This window comes from Myotis brandtii, unplaced genomic scaffold, assembly GCF_000412655.1.
Source record: "Myotis brandtii unplaced genomic scaffold, ASM41265v1 scaffold297, whole genome shotgun sequence".
In the NCBI taxonomy this organism is placed as follows: Eukaryota; Metazoa; Chordata; class Mammalia; order Chiroptera; family Vespertilionidae; genus Myotis; species Myotis brandtii.
In genome coordinates this window covers 924,628-935,602 of record NW_005361351.1, presented here as the reverse complement: position 1 = coordinate 935,602, position 10,975 = coordinate 924,628, and the positions used below count along the sequence as shown (strand labels likewise).

The 10,975-nt window shown below is 47.7% G+C and overlaps 1 protein-coding gene across 1 annotated transcript; it reads right to left on the bottom strand.

The window, feature by feature from the left end:
- Positions 1-6,988: 6,988 nt before the first annotated feature.
- On the bottom strand, positions 6,989-8,127 carry CALML5 (calmodulin-like 5). Its single transcript, XM_005869508.2, has one exon. It carries the CDS (start codon positions 7,938-7,940, stop codon positions 7,491-7,493), a length of 450 nt encoding a protein of 149 aa, XP_005869570.1. The 5' UTR covers positions 7,941-8,127; the 3' UTR covers positions 6,989-7,490.
- Between the last annotated feature and the right edge of the window lie 2,848 nt (positions 8,128-10,975).

The window sequence follows — 10,975 nt, the reverse complement described above, 5'->3', positions numbered from 1 at the left end:
AGGAAGGAAGGAAGGAAGGAAGGAAGGAAGGAAGGAAGGAAGGAAGGAAGGAAGGAAAGAAAGAAACCAAGCCTGGGCTCCCCACCAACTAGGGGTCAGAACACCAGACTAACATGGTCTTTTTCAATAGCACTCTGGGTATTCTAATTGTGCAGCCAGGGTGAGAATTGCTGGGGCAGGCATGGGCTGGAAAGGCGGAGGTGATATTGTAAGTGGGTGCCAGTGCTCTGGGGGTGAGGACCATCTGCAGTGGGGAGAGATGAGAATACCCCAAGATAAGGAACAGCTGCAGATAAGCAAGAAGGAGCTTGCAAGATGAGAAGTTTGGGCCCTGTCCCAGATTATAGTAGAGCCAGAGAAGCACAGGGAGGGGCTGGTGAGGTCATCTTTGGGTTGGGCGGCAGGAGGTGAAGGCAAGCCCTGACTTCATAGGTGGGAGGCTGGGAAACGCCTCTGCTCCCTCTAGAGCAGTGGTTCTCAACCTTCCTAATGCCGCGACCCTTTAATACAGTTCCTCATGTTGTGGTGACCCCCAACCATAAAATTATTTTTGTTGCTACTTCATAACTGTAATTTTGCTACTGTTATGAATCATAATGTAAATATCTGATATGCAGGATGTATCTTCATTGTTACAAATTGAACATAATTAAAGCATAGTGATTAATCACAAAAACAATATGTAATTATATATGTGTTTTCCGATGGTCTTAGGCGACCCCTGTGAAAGGGTCGTTCGACCCCCAAAGGGGTCGCGACCCACAGGTTGAGAACCACTGCTCTAGAGGGTAACTGAGCAGTTTCAGTGAACGAGGTGTAGGGTGGCCATGTTTAATAACCCCAAAACTCAGAACCTGGACTAGTTTGCAGAGAAGAGGGGACAAGATAATGTATCTATGTTGTTCCTGAGACTGGACATACAGTTCCTGTACCTATTGAGAACCTGCTCTTGATGACTTTTCTGGGTAGAAAGGGAGATACTGACTTTTAAAAAAATATTTTTATTGATTTCAGAGAGAGGAAGGGAGAGGGAGAGATAGAAACATCAATGATGAGAGAGAATCATTGATCGGCTGCCTCCTGCACACCCCACACTGGGAATCCAGCCCACATCTCAGCACGTGCCCTTGACCAGAATCGAACCCAGGACCCTTCAGTCCACAGGCCGATGCTCTATCCACTCAACCAAACTGGCTAGGGTGAGGGATGTTGATTTTGATCTTGATGTGAAATCTTGTAAATTGGTCCAAGTGATCTGACACCTAAATCTGTCCTAGGGCTTACATGCCCTAGGATCTCTGTATTTCTAGACCAAGAGGAAATGGACTTGTGATGGTTAATTTTATGTGTCAACCTGACTGGGCTAAGTGATGGCCAGGTAACTGGTGAACATGATTTGTGGGGGCGTCTGTGCAGGTATTTCCGGGTGAAACTAGCATTTGAACTGGTGAACTGGGCAAAGCACATCACACCTCTCCCCAGCACGGTGAGCATCACCAATCCACTGAGCTCCAGGACAGAACAAAAGGGCGGATTTGTTCTCTGCTTGAGCTGGGACGTCCATCTTCCTCTGGCCTGGACGTCAGAGCTGCTGGGTCTTAAGCCTTCAGACTCAGATCGGGACTTGCACATCAGCTCCCAATTCTCAGGCTTCAGACTTGAACTGAACCATCCCCACGGGGTCTCCTGAGTCTCCAGCTTGCAGATGGAAGAGTTGGGGCGTCTCAGGTGAGCCCGTTTGTATAATACATCTCCTCTTACCTATCTCTGTATCTCCCATTGGTTCTATCTCTCTGACTGTCAGAATCTTAGGGCCACATGGGGGCTGTATTCATAAAAACAGGGTCTGAGAGAGTCACTGTCCCTCTTCAGTCACACTTGGTGTCTTCCCTCTCCTCAATGAGTGTGACATTGTGGAGATGTCTTTTAATCCCGTGACACTCTGGAAGCTGCCATCTCTGCAGGTGGAGGTGATACCTCATGGGGGAGGGAGCCCAATGTCTAGTTCAGATGGTAGGAGGGTAAGTTAGCGCTAAATCAACCACAGGCCAGGAGTGTCCATGCCGTGCATTGCATTCAGAGTTCCCAATCTAGTGTGATGTTGATGGGCTTTACTTTATTGTCTGGAATTCTGAAGAAGGAGACTAGGCCTTGTTCACAAGGAACTTTAATACAAGGTGCACTTGGATGCGGCGGATTATACAAAGAAGGGGGAGATCTAGTCATTCTCTCCCAGAGCATGTATTGAGGATCTACGATGTGCCCGACCCTGCTCTGGAAAGCTTCCTGGAGGAGGAAGCATTTGATAAGGACCTTAGTGGAGGGGTGGGTTCATCAGGCCTGTCAGGAACAGGTATAAATCAAGATATAAAAGATACAGGGGAACTCAATGAAGCAAAGGTATTATTTAATATATAAAATTTGAAACATCTGATTTGACCAGAAGTAGAGTAATTTCTCTAAAATCAATATTCTGGTTAACATCTGAAAGGATTTGGTGGAAATTTATTTTTGTTTGTTTAAATCAGTTGTATTTTCAACCCAACCAGTTCCAATAGATTTATCAGTCCATCTCTGCTCACCTGAATGCTAATTTTGCATGTGATTCAGGTTTCAGACACAAAGCATTTTTAAATACTCAAAAAGCACAGATATACATTTGATTGAGCCACTTAATAAATCTGTGAATTAAAGGAAGGACTAGCCCAGCCGGCGTGCTCAGCGCACATGCCTGGGTTACAGGCTTGTTACCCAGTGAGGGCAAGCAGGAGGCAGCCAATCAATGATTCTTTCTCATCGTTGATGTTTCTATCTAACTCTCCCTTTGTCTTCCTCTCTGAAATCAATTAAAAAATATTTTAGAAGAATCCATAGGCAGCAAAATATCAGATATATGTCATAGCAATATCTTTACCAATACAGCTCCTAGGACAATGGAAACTAGGGAGAAAATAAACAAATGGGCTACATCAAAATAAAAAGCTTCTGCACAGCAAAAGAAACCATCAACAAAACAACAAGAAAGCCCACTGCATGGGACAACATATTTGCCAATGTTATCTCTGATAAGGGTTTAATCTCCAAAATTTATAGGGAACTCATACAATTTAACAAAAGGAAAATAAATAATACAATTTTAAAAATGGGCAAAGGACCATAATAGACACTTTTTGAAAGTGGGTATACACAAGGCCAAGAGGCATATGAAAACATGCTCAAAGTCACTAATCATCTGAGAGATGCAAATCAAAATGACAATGGGGTACCATCTCACACCTGTCAGAATGGCTATCATCAACAAAGGACAAGTGCTGGCAAGGATGTGGCGAGAAAGGAACCTTTGTGCACTGCTGGTGGGTATGCAGACTGGTGCAGCTACTGTAGAAAACAATATGGAGTTTCCTCAAAAAATTAAAAATGGAACTCCCATCTGACCCAGTAATCCCACTTCTAGGTATATATCCTAAGAAAACAGAAACACCTATGTTCATAGCAGCACAATTTACAATAGCTAAGATTTGGAAACAGCCTAAGTGCCCATCAGCAGATGAGTGGATTAAAAAACTGTGGTACATCTACACAATGGAATACTCTGCTACTGTAAAAAAGAAAGAACTCTTACCATCGCAATAGCATGTATGGACCTGGAGAGCATGATGCTAAGCAAAATAAGCCAGTCAGAGAAAGATAAATATCACATGATCTCACTTATTTATGGAATATAATGAACAACATAAACTGATGAACAAAAATAGATCCAGAGACATGGAAGCATCAAACAAACTGTCGAACCTCAGAGGAAAGGCAGGGGAGGTTTGGAGGGGTTGGGTGTGGGGTTAAGAGATCAACCAAAGGACTTGTATGCGTGCATATAAGCATAACCAATGGACACAGACAGTAGGGGGGTGAGGGCATGTGCTGGGAGTGGGAGTGGCCGGAAGAGGTCAATGGGGAAAAAGGAGACATACGTAATACTTTAAACAATAAAGAATTTTAAAAAGGACTAAAGCAACAGTCTATATTGACAACCTGTCAGGAGAAGCCTGCCCTATCTATAATTCATAAAATCCTTGACATCAGAGACATGCACAACTAGTCAATCGAAATGAATCGGTTCTCCTTCCCCCAAATCATAGGCACACGTATGACGGGGGAAAAATCAAACAGGGAACTTTCATCTTTGTCAGGTTTCAGTGAACTGACTGCAACTAAAATAATTATCAAACCACAAGTAAAACTAAATGAAACTATAATGTTAAACTGGACAACGACATTTTAGAGAAATCTTCAAAAGCTGTTAACCCATCTTACCTGACATGAACCTCTGTAATTCTTATCAGGTGTTTTTAAATATATATATTTTTTTGATAAATTGGGAAATACCAGCAAGTGGACCATTTGTAGAACTAGTCTTGGCAAATTGATTTTCAGAGAAGTGGCTTTCAGAGAATGAAGTTCCCCTGCAGTGCCCTAAAGCCGAGTTGGCCGCTCAGAGGCTTCTTGCACACTTTCTAGTCCCCCTCGTGTCCTAGAGGGGGGCAGGGCTGCTGTGTGGACCACGTGAGGGAGTGGAGCCTGGCTCAACCCTCAAAGTCTTCAAGGAAGTTTGGAGTCAACACTGAAACCTGTTCTGTATATCTCCTGCAGGATCAGGTGTGACAAGAGTCACTGAAACTCAGGATATTCTGCCCTGTGGGTCCCCAGCACCCCCCTCCACCTGACACCTCCCCCCAGGGCCAGTTCCTCCAGGGGCAGGACCACTAGGTGATGGAGGGGCACTGAGGAAGCAGCCCTCAGAGCCCTCAATTCCATTCCAGGTCCTGGTCTCATTCAGAACCTCAAGTGAGTCACTTCCTCTCCCAGACCCTCAGGTTCTCTTCCTGGGGAGAAGTATTTGCTGCTTTCTTCTTGCCTTGAGGCCCCCTCAAGCCCTTTTCAGGAAGAGCTCATCAGTGAGAAGCGTCAAACATCCAGTCTCTAATACCAACCAAATCTCCTACATCCTGGACTGCCGGCGGCTTCATTTCTCTCCTTCCCTCGGTAAGGTCTCATCTCCCATGCACTGAATGCGTTATTTTTAGTGTAACATATTTTAGACATAAAACAATATGGAGAATAAGACAGCTAGCTTCCATGTAGCTGTCAGCCAGCCTAAGAAACAAAACCTGAAGGCGTCAATTGAGGGCCCCTGTGCCTCCCTCTCCCAGGAAACATCAGTCCTGAACTTGGAGTTCACTGTTCTCATGTATGAGCTACATATTTCTTCAAAGTCAGAAAAAAAGCTTGTTTTTCTTTTCTTTCTTTCTTTTTCTTTCTTTTTTTTTTTCAGAAAAGAAAATCCATTTTACACTCCACAGACTTGAACAGTTACTTGTCCTCAGATATTTGGACCTCATGGGCCAGTAAAATGTCTAAATTTATTTTGGGCACTTGTAGGACTCTCAGAATAAGAACATGAAAAAGAACCCCACAAAACTATGATCTGCTATTACAGTAGCTTTATGAAGGAAAGGACATTTAACATGGAAAATATAGAGAGAGCATAGCCTCGGATTTTAAAAACTGAATACATTTAGGTTAGTCAAAGTGTCTTTTTTTTTCTTTTCTCTCATTTTCACGTGGAGCCTGAAAAACTTCATCTTAGACCTGCTTGGTATTTAGGAATCACTAATTCAGAAAGTCACTGTGACCTATGTCCCTCAGAGGATGGGGACTTTCTGGAGGGAACCACCCACCCCTCCTCAGATCACCGCAGCAGGCCTGGGTCTGCCTCTACCCCATTTCCTTATCTCTCAGTCTTTGTCTACAAGTCTTTATCTCTAGATAAGATCCCACACCTTCCTCCCTCCCTCAGAGCCCTTAGGGACCTCTGAATTCCTTCCTTTCTCCCTTCACAGTTCCCCAGCCCACAATCCACAAGCCAGGACCTTCCCTCACTGTGTCCAAGCACAGGCAGAACTCTGGAAAGCACATGGCCGAATCTGAGGACAGGGAGACGGGAGCCACCCGCTGGAACTGTTAAGTGGGGGAGAATAAAAATGTCGGAGATGTGGCAGCCCTACCTTGATAACTGGCTCCACCCCCACCCCCACCATAGGTGTTCAAATGATGGGGTGGGCGGTGCAGGGCCTGGCGCCTGTGTTTTGCAATAACCCTCAAGGAAAGCTGGCTCTGCCTCTCCCCACCCTGCGCCGGAACCACCGACACAAAGACAAGATAAAGTCAGTCACCACAGACAGTTTGGACTAAAATTTTATTCAAAAACTAAAGAAAAACTCATTTCATGAAGTGGGAAGCAGAAACCCATCATTAAATGGCACCCACAGCTGGTTGCAGACAATGCTGACTGCTCCCTTCAACCCCCTGGGCCTCAGTTTCCTCATGTGCAAGATGAGCTCAGATTAGACTGGCTCTGAGAACCAGGACAAGGGAGCCTCAGAAATTCAGAGCTGTGACGAGTAGCCTCAAGTGGGCCTAATTTTGAAAAGCTACACAGTAATACTATAAACCCAAGTTCAAATGGTGGCTCTCTTGACATCAGGGGGGGGGTGGGCCATGCAGCTGCCATCAGACCCTCATCTCCCATCTCCATCTTTCTGACTCTTCCCAGCTCCTCTGTGGACGGCACTGCAGCCTGGGGGCAACCTCAGAGCCCCCAACTCAAGAGGGGCCGTGAAGGAGCAAGAGTGAGGTGCTGAGTCCTGGGCCGGGGGTTGGGGGGTGGGGAAAGTAAACTTCTCACAGATGGTTGGCTCTCAGCTTGGAAACTCCCTAGGCCCTGGCCCCTGGGATCTAGGGCAAGTAGCCCCACCTCAAGTTGCACAATTCCTTTTCCCATCACAGCACCTGTCTCCACTTCCCCACTCTCCTGCCTTCATTCCAGTGAGGCCACCTCCACCTTTGTGGTTTTCAAATCTACACAACCCTGCATCTCAAATACAGGACACACACACACTTTTTAAAAAAATAATTTGAATCTAAACAACAGTTGGCTGTATTCGAAGCATGGTCAACTTTATTGTTTGTGCTGGAAGCAGTGTCCCAGTTCTGGGGTCCATGCTCTGACCTTAGCCCAGAAGCTTAGGCAAAGAACCATGCCTCTTCCACTCCTCACCTCACCCAGACCACGAAGAGAGGAACAGGCAGACATCTGGCCTGTTCAGGTTGGTTCTCCCACCGGAACCAGTGAAAGAATCCCACATGCCACCCTTCAAACATTCAAGCGCCAGTGCACCGCCCTTGGAGCTCACATTCCTTTTATTTGGATCACCACTTGGCTTTGGGGTTCCTCACAACAGCCCTGTGAGGTAGGGAGCACCCCTATTCACAGGAGAAGCCCTAGGCCCCCTAGGCACAGAGGGTATCCCAACAGCGCAGAACCCAGGCCCAGAGAGGCAAGGTGTCCCACCACCCAGACTCCCTCTGTGTCCCCAGGGCACAAGCAGGGGCCACAGAACCAGAGTCAAGCAGAGGAGACACCGGATGGGGCCTCACTTCCGGCTGAGTATTCGTGAGAACTCCTCATAGTTCACCCGGCCATCCTTGTCCACGTCCGCCTCCCGGATCATGGCCTCCAGATCCTCCTGGGAGAGATTCTGCCCTATCTGGACCATGGCCTTCTTGAGCTCGTCCTCTGTGATGTGGCCATCGCCGTCCAGGTCGAAGGCTCGGAAGACCACCTTCATGTCCTGCTCGCTGCCCCAGGACTTCATCCTCTTCGCCATCTCGGCCAGGAACTCCTGGAAGCTGATGGCACCGTCACCGTCAGTGTCCACCCGGGCGATGAGCTCCTTCAGCTCGGCCTCCGAGGGGTTCTGGCCCAGGGACTTCATGACGGCGCCCAGCTCCTCCACGTTGATTTTGCCATCCCCGTCCTTGTCGAACCTGGTGAAGGCCGCCTTGAAGTCAGCCACCTGCTCTTTAGACAGTTCCTCTGCCATGTTGCTTGCTGCCAACCAGTTCAAAGGGCTCTCGTCAGAACTGTGGACCAGTGGCTGGGACGAGCTGTGTCTGTGTGAGGGCAGAGCTCGGGCAGCAGCCTTACAAAGGGGTGGGAACCCCTCCTTTTCTGCTGTCGGAGCAAAGGGAGGAGGCAGGCTCCCCACCCACCCCACATCCTCAGGCAAAATCCTCCTCCCAGGAGGGACAGACCAGCTGCAGACAAGAAATGCAGGAATTGGAGTGGCAGGGCCCGCCCTGGAGAGGCTGGGGGAGCTACCTGGGGCCATGGGCCTGCCAGCTTCTCCTGACCCAGAAGCTTTTTGTCAGGCGACTCTCACAGAGACCCCCCCCCACCAAGCTGAGTGGTCAGGACAGACTCCCCAATTTATAGAGCCTGAGGCTGTCAAGGGGAAGGGAGCCTCCTCAGTGGGCACAGCTGCCCTGGAGGAGTGGATCCCTGTGGCCAGGGTTCCTGTTGCCCTCTCTCGGGGCTGCTGTCCAGCTCTTGTCCCACAGGGCAGGACCCGTGGGGGCAGGTGGAGCTAGGATTGAGTGGAATGCTACCAGGGTGTCATCAAATGCCCAGTCCAGGGTGTCAACAATCTATAGATGGAGGAGGTGGCCAGCTGCCTGTAGCTTTGAGAAAGCGAGGAGCCGAGTGACATTCAGAACCTGGCACGCAGGTGGTGCTGAGAATTGTTTATTAAACATCTTGAAGTGCCAAGTGTGACTTCAGAGGTGAGGAAAGGCTTCCTGTCCTCAGACTGCCTGGTGCAGTGGCCACGTGTCTGTGTGTGTGTGTGTGTGTGTGTGTGTGTGTGTGTGTGTGTTGGGAGGGGGTGTAGGGGGTGATTGTCCTTTTGTTCAGATGTTTAGAACCAATGCTGAAGCCTGCTCCAGTTTTCACAGGAGCCTGACCCCAGGAACAAATCTTTCTCTAACTTGATTCATTCTAGCGTTAAGTCCAAGGTTCTCTGTGCAGACACAAGGAAGAATTGGGTGCTTGTTTACATTCACAGGAGAGTATTGCCTGAGACCAGAGAGCAGTGATTGGCCGAGCAGGCCAGCCCCTGAAGATGCTCAAGGGTAGAAGGACGTACAAGGGTTGACTGAAACTGCTAACGTGGCCAAGCTTGCAGGTTTACTAAGAGTTGGCCTTAAGCACAGAACGCCAGTCTGGGAACCTCCCCAGCTCACAGTTTGGTCTGTTCTTTGGAAGGAAACCCCACTGCTCTGAGTAGCAGAGTTTAGACCAAGAGCTCGGCCCTTGGGGATCGTCCCCAAGTCCTTAGGTAGTGAGACCCAAGGCTGTGAAGGGACATTTGCCTTGGAGTCCCCATGGTGACTTTCTCGAGCAAAACTACTCTTGATCCCTATAAATTCCCGTGACCCTCCCCACCCCTGCCTGTGTGTAAGGAACAAACTCCCTCACCCTCCAACTGAGAAATGTGATCAATTCCATCTCTCTCTGGTTCAGCCCATCAAACACACTGAGGATTCTCTCCTTCCCTGTAGAGCAGCCAGCCAAGCACCTTCCACCCCTCAGCATTGCACACCCACCCCAGCCCACACCAAGTCCAGGGGACCCAGATGGAGAGAAACACCAGGGAAATGTTCCAGTTATACAGCTCCTTTTATAAAGACATCTAGAAGAAGCATTGCTATCTCATTTGTGCTGAAGTAGTACTGATGCCTTAATACTTATTGAGCAACTAATTTCTCACTGAAACTGACAATCAGTATCGGTTGGAGCGTGTGAGTCCACCTAAGACACCAGCACAGGGAAGCTCCTGTTCCGCAGGCAACAAGGGAAGGGTGGAGCTCCTAATAACTGGAGCAGCCCAGCTCCTTTATTTATTTTTTAAGGCTATTTGAAGATACACATCTATATTTTAAATTTCCTTTTCTTTTATCTTATTAGCAGGACTTTTGATTATTATTTTCTTGTTTTCCCTTGGTATTAAATAACACATGGTAAGGCAAGGGAGAGACTTGGGTTCTTGGTTCAAGCTCCATATCTGATTTGGGAAACTTAACTTGGGTTTCCATATCTTCATTATAAAGTAGGATAATATGTCCGCCATATCTGATCAGGGCACTTAGGATCAAAGGTCAAAGTACTTTGATCATCAGAAGGTGTTATTATTCTGTGACAAATCTCTTAGGTAGTCTTGAGCTGGCTCATGTTTGATGTCAACCAACACTCCAGAAAATACCCACTTGAAGGGGGACCTCACTCACAATTTTGTTATTATACCTTGCTTGATTGAACGGATATAGTAAATTTGTCTGCCTGGAGCATCAAACAGCCCATGGCTCTGAACACTGGTTGGGAGTCAGCCCTAACAGATGCAGAGGCTTCTGTTTAGAAAGATCATCTAACCCGGCCCATGTGGCTCAGTGGTTGAGCATTGACCTATGAGTCTGGGCACATGCCTGGGTTGCAGGCTTGATCCCCAGTGTGGTGTGTGCAGGAGGCAGCTGATCAATGATTCTCTCTCATTATTGATGTTTCTATCTCTCTCTACCTCTCCCCTCTTCTCTGAAATCAATAAAAAAATATATTAAAAAGAAAAGAAAAGAAAGATCATATAGCTAAGAAGACAATGACCATTATTCATGTTACACTCATTCTCTCCACGTAGAGATGGGGGCTTCAGGGGGTAAAGTGCTATGCCCAAGGCCACCCAGAATTTGGGGAAAGAGCCAGACTTCTGGCTGAGTATGTCTTCACCCTCGGCCCATCATTCCTCTCTAAGGCAGTGCCTTCTCTTTTCAGAGCAACACTGAGATCATTTCTTCACCCCTTTCACCTGCTCAGCCTCCTGCCTAAGAGGGTGAGTGGTCAGTTGCCCTGGGCCAGCATCAGGGCTAGCCGTCTCCAGTGATCAACAGCACAGGGCATCTGACAGTCAAACTTGAGGCTGGGAAAAGGGGCATTCACTGCCAACCCTAATTAAGCTTGACGGAGCCCCTTTCTTCCTCTTCTGGTTTAATTCACAGTGGCCTAGGTGCAGAGCCCAGCTCTTTGGAG

Excerpts from the sequence above, each read along its gene's own strand:
- CALML5 (XM_005869508.2), bottom strand. The coding sequence starts at position 7,940 with ATGGCAGAGGAACTGTCTAAAGAGCAGGTGGCTGACTTCAAGGCGGCC.